The following is a 19,721-nucleotide window of genomic DNA, read 5'->3' on the forward strand; positions in this document are numbered from 1 at the left end:
AGAAGATGTACGTAAAACCATCATAGAACTAAAATAAAAAGTATGAGGTTTTAGGACGGTTCTTAAAACCTCTGCAAGGCTAATTGGTAATTTAAATGTTACATCAGCTGGTAACTCCCTAATATCCCCTAGGAACCTTTAAAATGCCTTTCAGAACACCTGAACCTCTCCTAGAACCCCGGGGCCCTTTGAATCGCCACTACGACCCCCCGGAACGTCCCTAAGATCCCTAAGATCCCTTAATACGCCCATGAGACCCCCCTGGAATATAGTGAAAAATGGAACTGGAGTGAAAACTGAGAAAAAAATGTGGTCAGCAACCCTGCATTGTTATGCTACCCATACTGTTCCTCCATTAAATGAAATATTCGCTTTGTTGCTCTATATCAAGCTTGAAGACGACACTGGAAAAGATGGACATTGGGCATTTTCTCACAGTAAAGAGTTTCATATTCCTAACCACTTTTTCCCAGTTTTCTGCAGAAAACTATCAAAAAGCAGATGGTAGTACTTGAGTTGAGGAGCTATGGAAAAAAAGTTAAATTGATTGGGTTGGTTAGGTTAAGGCCTTTATAGGGGAACTGTACCCATCTTTAGCACAGTGTCTAGAACAGATAGTGAGGCCATATGTGTTATAATGTTGTCAGGTCTCCTGCTCGTTTGGAATGCGAATGCTTGTGGTTTTGATGGATGATCATTGAGATAATCGCTCACAATTCAATTCTTAGACATCAAAGTGAAAGAAAAAAAAATCAAATCGTTGTTTTGAAACATTCATCGATTTCATCTCCTCGTTTGAGTGGTCTGAGAGGTTAACTCTTGACTTCAATAATGAAAATAGTTGATTGGCACTTTTGCTTCCCAGATAGGAAAGCACATCGAACGAACTCCTTCAGTTTACCATCCTCAGTGTGTCACCATTGTTTTGAACCAAACTAACTTGAAAAGAACGAGAAATGAGTAGAGTTGAGAGGGCAGTAGGTTGACTTCGGAGGGTGATGACCCCCTGCCCCCTCATTACTCGCACCGGGACCGGACACCGCTGCTGTCTATTTGCAATCGCAAACTTTCGACTTAATTGAATAGGTAGATTGGCTCGGTCTCGTGTTCCACTGAGCTTTTGGGATCCAACGTTGTTGGGACGTCGGGCGCTTTGGGTGTGGGGTCAGAGTTTGACCCGGAGTCCAGTTAGTCATTGGAGCAGAAAAAGTTACCTATACTGTGTGTCTACCCACCTACAGTGAGGTGCGCTGTTGTGCCTAGAAGGTTGGTTGGTAACTTCATTAGCGTCAATTACGGCGGCCGTGATGAGATAATGGACGTTCGTTGTTCGAACGGGGTTGGTTCTTCCGTCGTCGGACCGGGAGGCTGTTGCAATCGAAAACAGGAAACTTGTACAACATCATCGGGGGAAGGTCGTAATAGGCCGATGTTATTAAAGGGTGATTTACCAAAATATAGCTTGTCGGTCTGAAATATAGCTATATAATAAATACATAGATAGATAGGAATGTAGATAGACAGAAAATGTTTGAGAAAAAAAATGCCATTCTAAGTTAATTTATCAATCCACTAATTCTTTAAGAAACACCAGCCGTGAACAGTTCAAATCACTTATTTACAATTTTTCTTTCTCGTTTCAGATGATCAAAATGATGGTAACGGTTGTCATTGTGTTCACCATCTGTTGGTTACCTTTTAACTTCCTTATGGTAAGTCTTACTTTACGAAAAACTCCTTCAGGAACCTAAGCCTTACCCTTCATTCTCATCCCCAGATCGTCAACGTGGACGACAGCTGGGATCTGCTGCCGTACGTGTGGTTCGCCTTCCACTGGCTAGCCATGTCGCACAGCTGCTACAATCCGATCATCTACTGCTACATGAACGCCCGCTTCCGGTCCGGCTTCATCCTGGTGCTGCACGGAGTCCCCGGCTTGCAGCAACTGTGCTGCTGCATCCGGCACAAGCAAAGCCAGCTGACACGTACCGTCGGTTCCAGCGTGGCCCTCGCCGGTGAGATGAATGGAATTTTCCGTGACAGGGCTCTACTAACAAGAAAGGCCCGAGTCCGAGTTAGGTGCCACCCAGAATTTCAACAACCAAGCATTCCTTTGCCCTCGTTCGATATTTCGTGTTTCTCTGAGTTTCCGCGATCGCTTGCACTAACTAACTGGATTATGTTCGTTGTCGCTATTCGTTGTGGCTGTGCGCTTCGTTGAGGAGTCGTCTATGGGCCAAGTGGTTGCTCTTACGGGCTTAAACAGCTCTTGGTCATATATTCTTGATTGCTTCGACTTTGATAAAACATGCTTATTTAAAGACTACATGGTTAATGGACGACTCTTTACATCAATGTTGGGCGTTCGGTCCCATTTTTAGTTAACGTTCAACGTTCAGGTCCCACAAGTTTTTAGTGGATCAAATATATCGTTGTGGATCATTCATACAGTTCATTAACACTTTGGAAATTTTCAAATTTTCACTTTTTCGTCTATATTCTGTAAAACGTACTTTGGATGGTTCCATAGCTAATCCGCAATCGTACTACAAAGTGTGCACAATCTCGAGCAATATCATCTTCCAATCATTTTATGTTACATCAAAATCACCATCAATCAGAATCACAGACAATTTACAGTTTTCATCGCATTAAATCTTATGTCGTTTTCGGTTATACCTCGAGCGAACCTAGTTTCACACTGCATCTGCCTGCTGTCAAAACGCTCGTGTTTTCGATCGAGTCGGATCCAGCTCCGCTCAGATCCTATTCTGCTGCTATATCTTCGACCTGATAACAACCATCTTGGTATTTATGTGATGTTTAGAAGAATAATAGCTACAACACGGGATCCATTTACACCTGTGGACTGCCGTGGACTTTATTTTCAAGCAATGGACGATATTCTACTTAACATACACCTGAACAGGTGTCACTCTACATTACCTGGACACCAGGTTCAGGTAGTATAGGGAGAAGGGTCTTCTACAACAAAAGTAGAAGCCAGGCCTATCATTCCCCGATTCACAAAACAATATTCGCAAGGCCACCAAACCTTCCGTCTTTCCGGAACCACTAAGAAGGCATTGCATCACAGAGGGCCTAGTGCACGTCACACCCTCAAGGTTAACTGCGTAGCCTACAGAAACGAACATCGATGACACGCTTTGGACAGTCCTCCAAGTTATCATACTGGAGCTTAGCCAGTTTCCCGAGTATAGACCTTACCACTATCTCGAAAGGCGGGCAGGGTCAACCACCACTCCTGCGCTCATCTGTTCTACAAGTATCGCGATTTGACCTGCTGATGACCCAAACCCTATCATCTAGCACTAGAAGCTGTTGCTGACAGTGAGTCCTCCACCTGTCCTGGTCCTTACCGGAGACCCCTTTTCAACCATGGGCTCGGATTCAACCCAGTAGACCTACTTCACAACAGCAACACTACCAGGATGTTCTCTCCGCGGCCACTTAATCGCTGTAAGGGTCAATTTCTACCGCAGGGCACCGGTATGACCTTCGTAACCGACGAACGCTTGGACCATCTCCTGTATAGCGTCTGCACTAGCCATTCTTCGAGTCCACGCGCAACTTCCACTGTTGTAGCCCCAAGGCGATGTGTGTGATAGCCCGCATGACCGAAACGATGTAGATGCCATGACTGGGAAAGGACCTGAGTCAGGTGAAATGTAACATCCTCCCATGGTGCCTGTTAACCTAACCATCTACACTCGGGATCAACCTGTGCTGTGGGTCCACCATCCTTTGGTGGAACTGTCCTAGGCTCGCTGCCATTTGCTCATAGAGGTCAACCTGGTGGTCCTGCGTATGACTCTTGTGCCGCGCATTTCCAAGCACTCCATGTCCTTCCTGATAAGGTTGCCGAAACACGGCACGGCACGGTATAGCACGGTACGGTACGCTCTCGCAACCCTCAGACACATCAGCCTATAAGGCGAAACTGGAAGCATTTCCTCACTTTTTGGTTTTTGATTTTTTATTAAATAACGAAGCAACATTTTCAAAATCGGTTTTCAGAGTATGGATTAAGGTATCATCTGATTTTTTTTTTGTGGTGGAAAATGTTTTTCGTTTTTGCGGAAATCATTTTTGAATTCCTCTCCTCTTAGGCTCGAGTGCTTTCTCGGCGGTTTTTGTAACCGACAAGATAGCGTCTACGGTGGACCTCCCCTTCCGGAAGCCGTACTGGTTGCTCGAAAGACCATTTTCGCCCTCAGTGAACCTCAACATTCTATTGAGGATGATCTTTTCGAGCACCTTCCCCGCCATGTCAATCAAGCATATTGGTCTATATGCCGACGGGTCTCCGGGTGGTTTCCCCGCCTTTGGCAATCCCAGTAAACATTTTTGCTGTACAAGAGTGGAATACACCACTCCTAAGCAAACTTTAGCTTGAGCAGCTGTTATTCAACTAGTTCTGTTTCTTGGGATAGTACCAGGCTCTGCCTCTTCCAAGCTTCTTTTTTTTTCCTTCTAAACCATAGGGGGATAAATCTGCTCATCAGACACCCTAACAGGAAGGTTAGGGTAGTGTGGGATTAGGGCCGTCTTCTACAATGCCGGTAGAAGCCAGGACTACTCTCTCCTCGACCCACTAAAACACATTCCTATGGTCGCCAAACCCTACGTCTCTCCGGAACCACCAAGAAGGTATTGCTTCAGAGAGGGGCTAGTGCATATCGCACCCTCAAGGTTAGCTGCCGTAGCCTAGTAGCAACGAACATCGATGACTCGCTCTGGAGAGTCCATCACGATAGCATGCTGGCGCTTAGCCAGTTTCCCGAGTGGTCCTCGCCACTCCCTTTGTCCTCGGAAGGCGGGCAGGGTCAACCCCGCCCGCGCCCTACTGCTGAGCGGACATCAAGAACTGATGCCCACATGCAACCCGATCTGACCTGCCCGCAAAGGAAGGGTATCACTACCCTTCAGGCCCTATCAGATACATCCGTAGGTTGCAGACAGCAGGGTCTCACCTACCCCGACCCTTGCCGGGGACCCCTTTCCAACCGCGGGCTCAGATCCAACCCAGTAGACTGACGCCACGACAGCACCGCTACCGGGACTTCCTCTCCGCGGCCACTTAATCGCTGTAAGGGTCGATCTCGACCGCAGGGCACCGGTATGACCTACGAAGCCGACTTCGAACCCCTGGACCACCTCTTGTACTGCATCTGGACTAGCCATTCTCCGAGTCCACGCGCCACCTCCTCTATAGCTCCCAGACGATATGGGTGATAGTCGTTGAAACGGCGTTCCAGCCAAACTCATCCCTACACATCCTCTGGACCAAGTTGTCCGGGTTTGTGTCCTCCCCGCATGTGACAAGCATGCGGTCACGCATTGTGCGAAAACGCGGGCACACGAACAAAACGTGTTCCGCCGTTTCCTCTAAACCATTGCACACTGGGCATTCGGGAGAATCCGCATGCCCGAAACAGTGTAGATACTGTCGGAAGCAACCATGACCTGTAAGGACCTGTGTCAGGTGGAATGAAACTTCCCCATGGCGCCTATTAATCCAACTATCTACCCTCGGTATCAACCTATGGGTCCACCTTCCTTTGGTGGAACTTTCCCACACGCGCTGCCATTTGACCATAGAGGCCATCCTGACAGTCTTGTGTATGCCTCTTGTGCCGCGCATTTCGAAGCACTCCATGTCCTCACTGATAAGAATGCTTATGGGCACCATACCAGTAATGACACAGAGAGCGTCGTGTGACACGGTACGGTACGCGCTTGCAACCCTCAGACACATAAGCCTGTAAGTACTTTCCAGCTTCCGTCGGTAGCATTCAGTACTTAGCGCGGTACCCCACGCCGGGCCGCCATACCTAAGTATGGACGTAGCAACACTAGCCAGAAGCTTGCGCTTACTGGCGTACACCGCAGAGCTATTGGACATCATCCGGGACAGTGCCGCAATAGCTGTGGAGGCTCTTTTACAGGCATAATCGACGTGGCTACCGAAGGTAAGCTTGTCGTCGATCATCACGCCCAAGTGCTTGACAGAGCGCTTCGACAGGATAGTGCACTCTCCTACACTGATCTCCGTCTGCTGCGCCGACTGCATGTTGTTAACAACCATCACCTCTGTCTTGTGGTGAGCCAGCTCCAGTTTCCTGGACCGCATCCACGCCTGCACAACCTTGATCGAGTGGTCGGTAGTCAACTTTACCTCCTCGATCGTTTCACCGTAGACTTCGAGCGTAATGTCGCCGGCAAATCCGACAATCTCCACTCCCACTGGGTACTCTAACCTCAACACCTCGTCGTACATGACATTCCATAGCACCGGACCCAGGATGGAACCTTGCGGGACTCCTGAGGTTATGTGAAAGCACTTCCGACCCACCTCCGTGTCGTAGACTAGTACACGATTCTGAAAGTAACTTCCGAGAATCTTGTACAGGTACTCCGGTATCCCCAGACGCAAGAGCGCATCGGCAATAGCAGACCAGCTGGCGCTATTAAACGCATTCCTTACATCCAGAGTCACTACCGCGCAAAAGCGAATTCCTCTCCTCTTAGGCTCGAGTGCTTTCTCGGCGGTTTTTGTAACCGACAAGATAGCGTCTACGGTGGACCTCCCCTTCCGGAAGCCGTACTGGTTGCTCGAAAGACCATTTTCGCCCTCAGTGAACCTCAACATTCTATTGAGGATGATCTTTTCGAGCACCTTCCCCGCCATGTCAATCAAGCATATTGGTCTATATGCCGACGGGTCTCCGGGTGGTTTCCCCGCCTTTGGCAATAGTACCAGGCTCTGCCTCTTCCAAGCTTCTGGGAAAACTCCCTCGTCCAGGCATTTCTGCATAGCAGACCTGAACATCTCGGGAGCCTCTGCAATAGCTACTTTTAAGGCCAGGTTCGGAACTCCGTCCGGACCTGGGCCTTACCAACGCTAAGGGACTTAGGTATCCCCGCAAGTTCCACATCGGTGACACTCTCCTCATCGCCAGCCCCGGCTGTCCTACGAAAGGAGGCCAAGGACTAGGATCATGACGCGGAAAAAGTCCTCCAATGATCCCCTCCAACATCTCTGGAGATTGCTCTGTAGGAGCCATCACACCTCTCGTCTTGGCCATCTCGATCCTGTAGGCGTCACCCCACGGGTTCGTATTGGTACTCTGACAAAGACCCTCAAAGCAGGCCTTTTTGCTTGCTCTTATCTCGGTCTTAAGCGCGGCTTTTGCAGCGGTGAACACCACCCGCCGTTCGTTTCGCTCTTCCTCTGATCGTGCTCGCTGCGTCCGCCGCCTAGCCCGTAGGCAGGCGCGGCGCAGGTCCGCAATCGCGTCGGTCCACCAGTAAGCCGGTGGCCTCCCATTTCTAGGGTGGACTCGCCTAGGCATGGTCGCATCACACGCACGTGAGAGCACCGCTACCAGCTCGTCGCCGTCTAAACCAAGTAAGTTTCGCTCACGGCGGAGCGCTTCCCTAAATACCTCTTCGTCGAAGTATGATGTCTTCCACCTACGAGGGCTTGGCCTTGGCCTAGCCGCCTCTTCTTCTATCCGCTGTCTGCTGCTGTTGTAGTCGTACAACAACGTCGTAGCGTACCGCCAGGTGGTCGCTGTGAGTGTAGCCATCATCTACTCTCCAGTTCGAACTACTTTTTAGGCCAGAACTACAAAAGGTCACGTCAATAATTGACTCCGCTCCGTTTCGACTATAGGTACTTTTGGTACCGACGTTAGCCAAGTCGACATCTAAGATGGTCAGTGTTTCTAGCAGGATCTGACCCCGCTGGTTCGTGAAACGGCTTCCCCATTCCACAGCCCAGGCATTAAAGTCACCCGCTATTACCACCGGCCTTCGCCCTGTTAGCACGGTCGTTAAGCGGTACAGCATTTGCGTGACCCACTCGATCGGCCACCGCGGAGGCGCATAACAGCTACAGAAGAAGACCCCGTTTACTTTGGCGACCACGAAGCCCTCGTAGGTAGTAGACACCATCTCCTGCACGGGGTATTTACCCGTCGTCCATATCGCCGCCATTTTCCTGGTCCCATCCGAGGCCCAGTTGCCGTTGCCGGCGGGTACTCGGTATGGGTCCGAAATGATGGCGATATCCGTCTCCCACTCAGAAACCGCCTGACAAAGCAGTTGCTGAGTCGCATCACAGTGGTTCAGGTTCAGCTGCGTTACCTGCGCTGTGATTTGTTGTTCACTGCGGCTTTCTTAAAGGCCGGGCACCTTGGACCACCCATCGGATGTCTGCTTTTCGAGGTTTTCCCGGTACAGATCATGCAGATGGGCGGACTCGTGCAGCTTTGGGCCTTATGACCTTCAGCGCCGCATCGCCTACACAGTTTGCGCCTGTCGGGGCCTTTGCAGTCCCACGACTTGTGTCCTGGTTCCAGACACCTGAAGCAAACCTCAGGTAGCTCGTGGAATGTCAGGTGACATACACACCAGCCCACCTTAATACTCCCTACTTTAACGGACTTTTTAACATCCGCCACAGGTAGCTGAACCAAAGCTATCTGTGTCCCTGCTGGCCCTCTCCGTAGCTTAACGGCTGCGGCGGCCGCCTGCACATCGCACTGTTGCCGCAGTGCCGTGACGAGCTCTTCCACTTCAGTGATTTCGTCAATGTCTTTGACCTTCAGAGTCGCCTCATGTGTCAGAGCCCTCACCTGCACACCCTCACCAAGGACCTCTTCTGCCAGCCTCTTGAAGGCGGCGCCCTTGTGTTCCTTCTGGCGCTTCAGCTCCAGGATCATCTCGCCCGTACGAGTACGTCTAATACTGCGCACGTCGGCTCCAAGACCCTCAAGCTTGACGTCGCTTCGCATCGTCTTCAAGACGTCCGAGTACTTAGACTGTTCCGTCTTGATGACGATAGCGTCGCCTTTCTCGCGCCTGGCACCTGCCCTCCTACGCCTTGGCTTGGCGTCCTGCACTTCTACCTGCGGATTCACCTTCTTCTTCCTCTTCCGCTCTACCTTTGTCCAAGGAGGGTCCTCTCCTTGGATCGCCCTGCTCTGTGGCTGCTGAGGGCCCACCAATGGTCGCAACCCCTTGTTCCCATCGTTCCGGGACGGGCCAGCCTTTTCAGGCCCACCCTTCCCAGCTTTCCGGGAACCCTGGCCGGGGTCCGACTTTCCGGCATTACCACCGGCTTTCGGGGTTATTATGCGCCTGGCCTTGCGGGCGCCGCCAGACAGCTCCTCACCTGACGGCTGCCTCGCCCGCTTCTGCGAATGCTTGTCACGTTTGTCACGAGCATTCGCTTCCACACTCCTCGGACTACCTGCAAAGGAGAAGGCCTCCGTTTGTGTAAACTTCGACGCATTCTCCTTTGCGGGTTCCGCTGTTGCAGCAGCCAGCAACGCGACCGTGTGCTTCTGCTTGGCCTCATCGACAGACACTCTAAGTCTAAGCAATGCCGTTTTCAGGTCCTTGCTTATATTCGACTTAGTTGTCGCAAAGTCGATGATTTTGCCAAGCTGGTGCTCAGCAACCTCTAATGCGGGCCGTCCTTTTCCTACTTCTTGGCTGATGGCCCTCAGCAACCACGCTCCGTCCATGACCTCCACCGGCTGGCTTGCCGTGGAGTGGACAGGAGCTCCCACGCTTGAGCTACGTAAGCAGCTTCCAGCACCTGGCTCCTCACTTCTCCTTGTCGGAGACCTCATCAACCCGCTTCTTGCGAAGGGGTTGATCGCACCACTACTTCCACCTATGTTAATATTTCTAGAATTTTCGCTCATAATTTATTCCCACGAGTTGCACGAGAAAGAATGTCCACCACGCCAGTGCTCTGCATTGACGCGGAAGGGACAGCTTACTGTGGGGGTGCCCAGGTGCCCCACAGGCTCCGTTAACTCTCTAGTACCCAAATTTTTGATTTTGATCTAAATATCATTTTTCGTCATCTAAAATCGATTTGAACATGTTCTGGAAGATGATTCTTTTTAATTCTCGATTTCGTGAATTTAAGTTTTTGATTTTTCTAATTTTTATTTTTGAACATCCCCACACTTTTATATTTCTCCTGGAAGCCTATTTGGGGAACGTATTTTTTGAGATGAAAACATTTTGAGATTTTATGATAATTGTTGAAATATTATTATTTTAATTTTTTTTCACAGACAATTTTATTTTCCGTGTAATTTTAAGGAAAATAATTTTAGAGTGTATTCGATTTCCTTAAACTATTAAACAAGGATAGAATGATTTGGGAAAAATTTAAAATATGTTAATTGTAGCGATTCAATACAAAATAAACAATGACTTCTAAAAGGTCACTAAAACATCATTTTTTCAATGATTTAAAAAAAATGTAAATACGCTTTAAAATACACCAAAAAATATTTTGAGATATACAGAACAGCCCTAAATATCAGCCAAAAATATAAAAATTTTGATTTTCCACGAAACAAAAATTACAAAAATGCTCAAACTATACCCCGTCTAAAGGCGGGATTGGGTATTAGAGGGTTAAAGATCGAGCATCTTTTTCACCCCCTCGATCACTCATTCCTCGGCACGGGTCGCTTGACACCTTGAATTGGGGTTAGTAGTCCTATTCTTAGCCGGCAACTACGCGGCTGACTCGCAAGCGGGGGGGGGGGGGGGTGCGTCAGGCCCCAGGACATCCGTCCCTGCTGCCCCATCTTTGGAGAACACAGATTGGCGTCGGGCAGTGATGGAAAATAGTGTGAAATGCAGCTGAGCAGACACAAACGCAAAGCTATCCTACTCGTGAACAACAGAAGCCTGAATATATTCGCACTTCCTTCACTCGCGAGCTAACGAAGCTGGTCGCACTCGTGATTGATTCGCAAAGTTGCTCTGAACATTTTTCAATTTTGTGAAAAAATGAATTTACACGACCGACAGTTCTATATTTCATGAACAATGAAGCACAAAACACTACTATCTGTTGGATAATTACTTGTTTTGCATTTAAAATCGCACTTAAATGCAATTCCCGCATCTCCACTTGTTATTCGCGAATATAAGTTCATGAGTGTTTTTGTTTTTGTTTTGCTTCATACTCATGAAGTAAGCGGCTGCGAATAAACTCACACAAGGCTTACTCTCAGCACCGTGAGTAAACCGTTTGTTGGTTTTTCACTCGCGAGTTGATTCACGATGAGAGTGTTTCCATCTCTGGCGTCGGGTCAAATTCTGCTATACTCTGGTCTACGAGATGAACACGCTCCTCGCCACCATGGAGTTGGTTTCCTGCTCAGCGCTCACGCATACGCTGCGCTCATGAAATGGGAACCTATTAATGAGAAGATAATTGTAGCCAGATTCAGAACACGTTTTCGAAATTTTACCATGATCCAATGTTACGTGCCAACCGATGCTTCCGAATTGCAAGATAAAGAGAACTTTTACAGTCAACTGAATGTTGTCGTGGACAAGACTCCGAAAGGTGATATCAAGATCCTCATGGGCGACTTCAAAGCGAAGGTTGGTTCCGACAACTCGGACTATTAGCACTTCATGGGACGCCATGGTCTCGGAGAAATGAGCGAAAACGGAGAGCTATTTGCAGAGTTTTGTGGCGACAGTGATATGGCGATTGGGGGATCGCTCTTTCCTCATCGAACAGTGCACAAAGTGACATGGGTTTCCCGTGATGGCGCGAAAAGGTCCTTCGTCGAGGAGCTAGAGAACCGTGTTGCGAATATTCCAGAAGGTGTAAGCGTAGAAGATTAATGGAGCGCCATCGAGAACGCCTTTATCGCCACCGGCGAGAATAATTTGGGTGTGCTACGCATCCACAGGAAGCAGTGGATCACAGATGATACCTGGAGGAAGATAGAAAAGCGAAGGAACGCCAAAGCCGCGATAGAGCGAGCGAAAACACGAGGAGCCAAAGCCGTAGCCCGTCAGCGCTATTCGGCTCTCGAGAAGGAAGTGAATCGCTCATGTAGACGGGACAAAAGAACGTGAGCGAACTCCGCAGCCGACGAAGGCGAGAAAGCCGCAAACACCGGCGACATCTGCCTCCTCTACGATGTTTAACGTCGCCTTAGTGGGACTAAGATGAATACTACGATACCCGTGAAAGACACGTCTGGACAGCTACTGACCGACCCGGTAGACCAGTTGAAACGCTGGTTCGAGCACTTTGGAAATCTTTTTCAAGTGTCGGTCACGCCATCAACACTTCAGCATGATCCGCCAAGGGTTCGACGCATTACCCGTGTCAACACCGAAGCTCCATCAGTGCAGGAGATAGAAACAGCCAGCCATGTTGGCCTCACAATTGGATCTCCAACGTGGAGCTCCATCGCCGATGTCATCAAAAGCCGATAGCGTCAAAAATTCGCGTGCAAAACTGGAGGTGGATCGGCCACACTTTACGCAGGGGCGGAAGTGAAATCTGCAAGCAAGCATTAGATTGGAACCAAGCAGGACACCGCAGAAAAGTCATACCCAGAGGTCAATGGCGGTGCAGCCTCAACAACGAAATCAAGCAAGTCGACAAGCCATTTTTTTTTTGTTTTTATTAACGTGTATTTTAACTTAAATGCTAATTCCACACTTACGACAGGCGATTACGGGCAATCGCCCAGGATGCAGATCTTTCAATTCGGCCTGCACCACCGTGGGTGCTCAGGACTGAAAGTAAGATGCTCTTTCGAATTTGCAGTTCAACATTGCACTCGAAGAATCGATTAGAAGGTCTGGCGTGCAGAGGAATGGAACTATCATCACACGATCGCATGTGCTCCTAGGCTTTACGGACGATACTTATCTCACCTCTGAAGAGAGAGATACAGCGAGGATAGGCTTGACGATTAACTTTATACCAAGACGAGGTACATGATAGTGGGAGGAGACGGAGGCAGGTCTAGTGGTGTTAGTGCTGAGATATTGATAGATAGGGATGTGTTTGAAGTTGTTGAAAAATTTCTTTATTTTGGAACACTTGTGACATGTGACAATAGCGTTTCCCGTGAAGTGAACAGGCGTATTGCAGCTGCAAATAGGGCCTTTTACGATTTTCGTAGCCAGCTTAAGTCCCGTAGCTTGCAAACGAAGTTCGCTCTATATAAGACGCTGATTCTTCGGTCAAGAAACGTGGACGTTGAAGGAGGTAGACTGAAAATCTTTTGGAGTTTTTAACGCAAAGTGCTGCGGACAAATCTCGGTGGGAATCAAGAAAATAGAGTGTGGCGCAGACGCATGAATCACGGCTTGTATCAAGTGTACAAAAATGCAAATACGGCAAACTTCAATAGGCTGGACACGTAGTGCGAATGTCGGTAGAAAGAATAGCGAAAACAATATTCAGCAGAGAACCAAGTAGAGGTCGGCGACTTCGTGAGCGGTCGCAAATGCGCTGCTGCACGCGGTTGAAAAAAAATCTGCGATCCCTACCCGTTCGAGGAAATTGGAGGAACATCGCCCAAGACCGACGAAGATGGTGCTCAACTATATGCTTGGCGTTGGAGTAAAGTTACTTTGTAGCCAATAAGATATCATGGAAGGTAAACAGAATACCGTCCTCGTTTGAGTGTAATCAGTTTTGTACTTTTCATATTCGCCCTCTTATGTTTATCCTTTGTTGTACTACCACGCGACTACCACTTGCAGTCTTCCTCAGTGTGAGTTATGGTTCTGTAACCCCACTCGAACGAAACAAACAATATAGAAATGTGGATTGCAAGATTAAACCACCTTTTTGTGATTCCCACAGAACTAGTGAAACTTGTTACTGTCAGTTACTGATTGCCGACGTAGCATTCTAATTAAGAACAAGATTGATTAAATGACGAACACAACAACATAATCAAACAAACAAACATAAACATCGTGTCCGTAGTGAATCAGTCATTTCATTTGATAACAACAGTAACGAATTAGCAGTGCCTCAAGCATGAAGCTGTTGCTTGGAATTTGGTGAGTACGGTGATCATCTACGTCTCATTCAGCGCGAACCAAAACCACTGCTCTCAGTTTATTTCTAGTAGGAGTTGCTGCTTCGACGCATACCTTACCAAGAGAATCAGGACCGATGTTATCATGTCTAGAGAATAGCCACGATCAAGCGTATCACATTGAAAATCTTCTTGTGGAACCCACGGCACTTCTAGATGGACTTTCCTTTCCCGATGTGCCTGTGCTCTATCTGGACAATAGCACAACTTCATACTTCTCCCCACAACTGATGGAAAAAGTCCAGAACTCCACCGAAAGCCTCTTCATACTGGATGGAATAGTCGCAAAAGTGTATCTCAAGCCGACCCTCAAGGCCTTAACCGTTCTACGTGCCGTCACCTCAGAAGTCCTCATCGATCCCGTCGACAATCATCGATTGGAAATCCTGGACATTGAAGGTCGCCTCAAATCCATCCCGGACAACATTCGTCACTTAAAAAAGCTGGTCACTTTGGACTTGTGCCAAAATCAAATTACCAGCTGGAATCTGAACGACCTGGAAGGACTTGATCACCTCCGTAAGCTAAACTTGGGTCACAATCAAATCGGATCGATCATCTCTACTAAGGAAATGCATCTCCCGGCTTTGAAGGAACTGTTCCTCCATGGTAACCGAATCACAACGTTGGATTTGACTCACTTGAAAGCGGATCGTTTGGAGCGGCTGTATTTGTCACATTATTGGCTGACAATAGTTAAAGGTCTCCTGGAGCGCTACAGCCAGCTGAGACGTGTAGATTTGCACGGAAATGACTGGAAGTGTGTGTGGTTGAGGCGTGCACTGGATGTGCTTGAGAAGGCGGGAGTGGAATCGTTAAACTATCTACCGATCGGGGTATGCGACGAGAGAGGAAGTGTGAAGGTTGACTCAATCAGTTGTGATTAGCTCGTTGATGGGTGATTATAGTAAACGTATATGCTTCATTTTAGTGATGATGCATTGAAAGGAACATGGCTTATTGTTTTTGTTACCATAAAAAGAAAAAAAAAAGCTTAGTAATAGCACAAATTGGAGAGTTTTCGAGTTGACGGGGTTCAGTTTATCTACGTTCAGTTTTTTTTTTCCGATGCTGGTCTAGATCACCGACATGGCCATAACTCCGGAAGACATTGATCAATCCGGATCTTTTTTAATAGCAAACAATGCGGTAAAACTCCAGTTCGATTCGTGTTAAAATCTGAAAAATCAGCCAATGGGATGTCCCTTAAAAGTGACTGAACTTCTTTTGCGCACAGACATACATACATACATACTCACATACAGACATCTTCTCAATTCGTTGAACTGAGTTGATTGGTATATGTGACTAGACCCTTCAAGCCTTCTAGCGAAAATTTGTTTTTAGATGAACATATTCAATACACTTTGGTTCACGAGGAAGAAAAAACTTTAAAAAACTCAAAGAACATTATACCTTTAAATGTTGAGGGCTTGTTGGACTGAAGAAATAAGTTCAAATCGATGAACAAAACAATCATGCATATAAAATAATTCAAACTCATATTCATCCATATTTCATTTGGTTAACGTTCATATCCCCATTCATCAGATCTAAAGTTCTAAAGTCATCATAGCAAAAATAATAACTAAATAATTGGATCAACCACCCTTTCATCGTGCACCAGCTGTTCTCGTTAGTTTAATTAGCCATAGGAAATTACTCGCTTGACCAACACTAGTCTCTTTAAAGCATATACTCCACTTGATACATATAGCCAGATACAGCTGCAGTAGAGCCACCGCAATTAGAACTTTTATAGGTACTCACTAAGACCGAACCGATATCCTAATCGAATTTAATAAAATTCTTCCATCCCTTTGCTCTCTGTCGGAATTTCCTCTCCCCTCGGACAACAGGAATCGATGAAGTATCGCATCTGCATCGAGTTAACACATGCACCACATACATAAGCACCCGGCGGAAGACCAACCTGAACTTGCATCAACAGGTAGGTAACTCTATAGACGTATAAGGTAACTTCCCTTCCGACCGACATATAGCAAACAAGGGTGGGTCATACGAGGGACCGTTAAGTGGTTCCAGCATAAATAAACGTAAAATAACCATAAATTTCACAGGAAGTTCATCAAGGAATTGCTTTCTTGATTCTAATAGGAATCTTTAACAAATTCCTCTTGGAATTCCACCAGAAATTCCTCTAGGAATTCCACCAGGAATTTCTCTAGGAGTGCCACCATTGTTTGCTGTTTGAATTCCACTAAGAATTTCTCTAGGAATTCCATTTGGAATTTTGCCAGGAATTGCTCTTGAAATCCCTCTTGGAATTCCTCTTAGAATTCCTCTTGATATTCCACCAGGTATTACTTTTGGAAGTGCACCAGGAATAACTCTTGGAATTCTATCAGGAATTCCCCTTGGAATTTTACCAGGAATTTCACCAGCAATTCCTCCTCTAGGAATTCCTCCAGGAATTCCTCTAGGAATTCCTCCAGGAATTCCTCTAGGAATTCCTCTAGGAATTCCTCCAGGAATTGCTCTAGGAATCCCTCTTAAGAATTCCTACAGAAATTCCTCCAGGAATTACTCTGAGAGCTCAAAGGAATTCCTCTAAGAATTCCTTCAGGAATTCCTCTAGAAATTCCTCCAGGAATTCCTGGAAGAATTCCTAGAGGGAATCCTGGAGGAATTCCTAGAGGAATTGCTAGAGAAATTCCAGGAGTAATGCCTAGAGAAATTCCTGAAGGAGTTCCTAGAGGAATTTCTGGAGGAATTCCTAGAGGAATTCCTGGAGGAGTAATTCCTACGGGAATTCCAGGAGGAATTCCTACAAGAATTCCAGGAGAAATTCCTACAGGAATTCCAGGAGGATCCTCTAGGAATTTCTCCAGGAACTCTTCTAGGAATTTCTCCAGGAATTCCTCTGAAATTGCTCCAAGAACTTCTCCGGAAATTCACCAGGAATTTCTCTAGGAATTCCACTAAGAATTTCCCGGGAAATTCCACCAGGAACTCGACCGGGAATTCCACCAAGAGTTCCACCAGAAATTTCTCCAGGAATTGCTCTGGTAATTCGTCTGGGAATTCCTCTAGGAATTGCTCTAGGTATTCTACCAGAACTTTCTCCAGGAACTCCAGGAATTCCTCTTTTCAGCAGGAATTCCACCAGGAATGCCACCAGCAATTCCACCAGGAATTTCTCCAGGAATTCGTCAAAGAATTTCTCCAGGAATTCCTCTGAGAATTTTGCCAGGAATTCGTCTAGGATTTCAACTAGGAATTTCTTTTGGAACTCGTCTTGGAATTCCTCTTAAGAATTCCTACAGAAATTCCTCCAGGAATTACTCTAAGAATTCCCAGGAATTCCTCTATGAATTCCCAGGAATTTCTCTAAGAATTCCCAGGAACTCCTCTAAGAATTCACAGGAATTCCTCTAGTAATTCCCCCAGGAATTCCTCTAGGAATTCCTCCAGGAGTTCCTCTAGGAATTCCTCCAGGAGTTCCTCTAGGAATTCCTCCAGGAATTCCTCTAGGAAATCCTCCAGGAATTCCTCTAGGAATTCCTCCAGGAATTCCTCTAGGAATTCCTCCAGGAATTCCTCTAGGAATTCCTCCAGGAATTCCTCTAGGAATTCCTCCAGGAATTCCTCTAGGAATTCCTCCAGGAATTCCTCTAGGAATTCCTCCAGGAATTCCTCCAGGAATTCCTCCAGGAATTCCTCCAGGAATTCCTCTAGGAATTCCTCTAGGAATTCCTCTAGGAATTCCTGCAGGAATTCTTGTAAGAATTCTTCTAGGAATTCCTCTAGCAATTCCTCCAGGAGTTCCTCTAGGAATTCTCCCAGAAATTCGTCTAGGAAATACTCCAGGATTTTTTCTAGGAATTCCTCCAGGAATTCCTCTAGGAACTCCTCCAGGAATTCCTCTAGGAACTCCTCCAGGAATTCCTCTAGGAACTCCTCCAGGAATTCCTCTAGAAGTTCCACCAGGAATTCTTCTAGGAATTCCTCTAGGAATTCCTCCAGAAATTCCTCTAGAAGTTCCACCAGAAATTCCACCAGGAATTCCTCTAGGATTTCCACCAGGAATTCCTCTAGGAATTCCACCAGGAATTCCTCTAGGAATTCCACCAGGAATTCCTCTAGGAATTTCACCAGGAATTCCTCTAGGAATTCCACCAGGAATTCTCCTAGGAGTTCCACCAGGAATTCTCCTAGAAATTCCACCAGGGATTCCTCTAGGAACTCCACCAGGAATTCCTCTAGGAATTCCACCAGGAATTCCTCTAGGAATTCCACCAGGAATTCCTCTAGGAATTCCACCAGGAATTCTTCTAGGAATCCCACCAAGAATTCCTCTAGGAATTCCACCAGGAATTCCTCTAGGAATTCCACCAGGAATTCCTCTAGGATTTCCACCAGGAATTCCTCTAGGAATTCCACCAGGAATTCCTCTAGGAATTTCACCAGGAATTCCTCTAGGAATTTCACCAGGAATTCCTCTAGGAATTCCACCAGGAATTCTCCTAGGAATTCCTGCAGGAATTCTCCTAGGAGTTCCACCAGGAATTCTCCTAGAAATTCCACCAGGGATTCCTCTAGGAACTCCACCAGGAATTCCTCTAGGAATTCCACCAGGAATTCCTCTAGGAATTCCACCAGGAATTCCTCTAGGAATTCCACCAGGAATTCTTCTAGGAATTCCACCAAGAATTCCTCTAGGAATTCCACCAGGAATTCCTCTAGGAATTCCACCAGGAATTCCTCCAGGAATTCCTCCAGGAACTCCTTCAGGCATTCCTCCAGGAATTCCTCTAGGAATTCCTCTAGGAATTCCTGCAGGAATTCTTGTAAGAATTCTTCTAGGAATTCCTCTAGCAATTCCTCCAGGAGTTCCTCTAGGAATTCTCCCAGAAATTCGTCCATGAAATACTCCAGGATTTTTTCTAGGAATTCCTCCAGGAATTCCTCTAGGAACTCCTCCAGGAATTCCTCTAGGAACTCCTCCAGGAATTCCTCTAGGAACTCCTCCAGGAATTCCTCTAGAAGTTCCACCAGGAATTCTTCTAGGAATTCCTCTAGGAATTCCTCCAGAAATTCCTCTAGAAGTTCCACCAGAAATTCCACCAGGAATTCCTCTAGGATTTCCACCAGGAATTCCTCTAGGATTTCCACCAGGAATTCCTCTAGGAATTCCACCAGGAATTCCTCTAGGAATTCCACCAGGAATTCCTCTAGGAATTCCACCAGGAATTCTTCTAGGAATTCCACCAAGAATTCCTCTAGGAATTCCACCAGGAATTCCTCTAGGAATTCCACCAGGAATTCCTCTAGGAATTCCACCAGGAATTCCTCTAGGAATTCCACCAGGAATTCCTTTAGGAATTCCACCAGGAATTCCTCTAGGAATTCCACCAGGAATTCCTCTAGGAATTCCACCAGGAATTCCTCTAGGAATTCCTCTAGGAATTCCACCAGGAATTCCTCTAGGAATTCCACCAGGAATTCCTTTAGGAATTCCACCAGGAATTTCTCTAGGAATTCCACCAGGAATTTCTCTAGGAATTCCACCAGGAATTCCTCTAGGAATTCCACCAGGAATTTCTCTAAGAATTCCACCAGGAATTCCTCTAGGAATTCCACCAGGAATTCCTTTAGGAATTCCACCAGGAATTCCTCTAGGAATTCCACCAGGAATTCCTCTAGGAATTCCACCAGGAATTCCTCTAGGAATTCCACCAGGAATTCCTCTAGGAATTCCACCAGGAATTCCTCTAGGAATTCCACCAGGAATTCCTCTAGCAATTCCACCAGGAATTCCTCTAG

General features: G+C 46.9%; 2 protein-coding genes across 2 annotated transcripts; both read left to right on the forward strand.

Moving 5' to 3' along the window:
• The first annotated feature begins 1,315 nt into the window (after positions 1-1,315).
• LOC115269151 (RYamide receptor-like) lies at positions 1,316-16,007 on the forward strand. The gene is made up of 4 exons (XM_062854386.1): positions 1,316-1,339; positions 1,644-1,712; positions 1,778-2,015; positions 15,794-16,007. The coding sequence occupies exons 1-4, from the start codon at positions 1,316-1,318 to the stop codon at positions 15,907-15,909; spliced, it is 447 nt and encodes a 148-aa protein (XP_062710370.1). The 3' UTR covers positions 15,910-16,007.
• On the forward strand, positions 13,758-14,885 carry LOC109410165 (platelet glycoprotein Ib alpha chain). The gene is made up of 2 exons (XM_019683690.3): positions 13,758-13,896; positions 13,954-14,885. Exons 1-2 carry the CDS (start codon positions 13,874-13,876, stop codon positions 14,819-14,821), a joined length of 891 nt encoding a protein of 296 aa, XP_019539235.2. The 5' UTR covers positions 13,758-13,873; the 3' UTR covers positions 14,822-14,885.
• Positions 16,008-19,721: the final 3,714 nt, after the last annotated feature.

Source organism: Aedes albopictus, chromosome 1, assembly GCF_035046485.1.
Source record: "Aedes albopictus strain Foshan chromosome 1, AalbF5, whole genome shotgun sequence".
In the NCBI taxonomy this organism is placed as follows: Eukaryota; Metazoa; Arthropoda; class Insecta; order Diptera; family Culicidae; genus Aedes; species Aedes albopictus.

What these genes read in the sequence shown, in the direction of transcription:
- LOC109410165 (XM_019683690.3), top strand. Translation starts at nt 13,874, where the DNA reads ATGAAGCTGTTGCTTGGAATTTG. An exon ending in AAGCTGTTGCTTGGAATTTG is followed by an intron (nt 13,897 to 13,953) that starts GTGAGTACGGTG and finishes CACTGCTCTCAG; the next exon opens with TTTATTTCTAGTAGGAGTTG.
- LOC115269151 (XM_062854386.1), top strand. Translation starts at nt 1,316, where the DNA reads ATGGACGTTCGTTGTTCGAACGGG. An exon ending in ACGTTCGTTGTTCGAACGGG is followed by an intron (nt 1,340 to 1,643) that starts GTTGGTTCTTCC and finishes TTCTCGTTTCAG; the next exon opens with ATGATCAAAATGATGGTAAC. An exon ending in TACCTTTTAACTTCCTTATG is followed by an intron (nt 1,713 to 1,777) that starts GTAAGTCTTACT and finishes TCTCATCCCCAG; the next exon opens with ATCGTCAACGTGGACGACAG.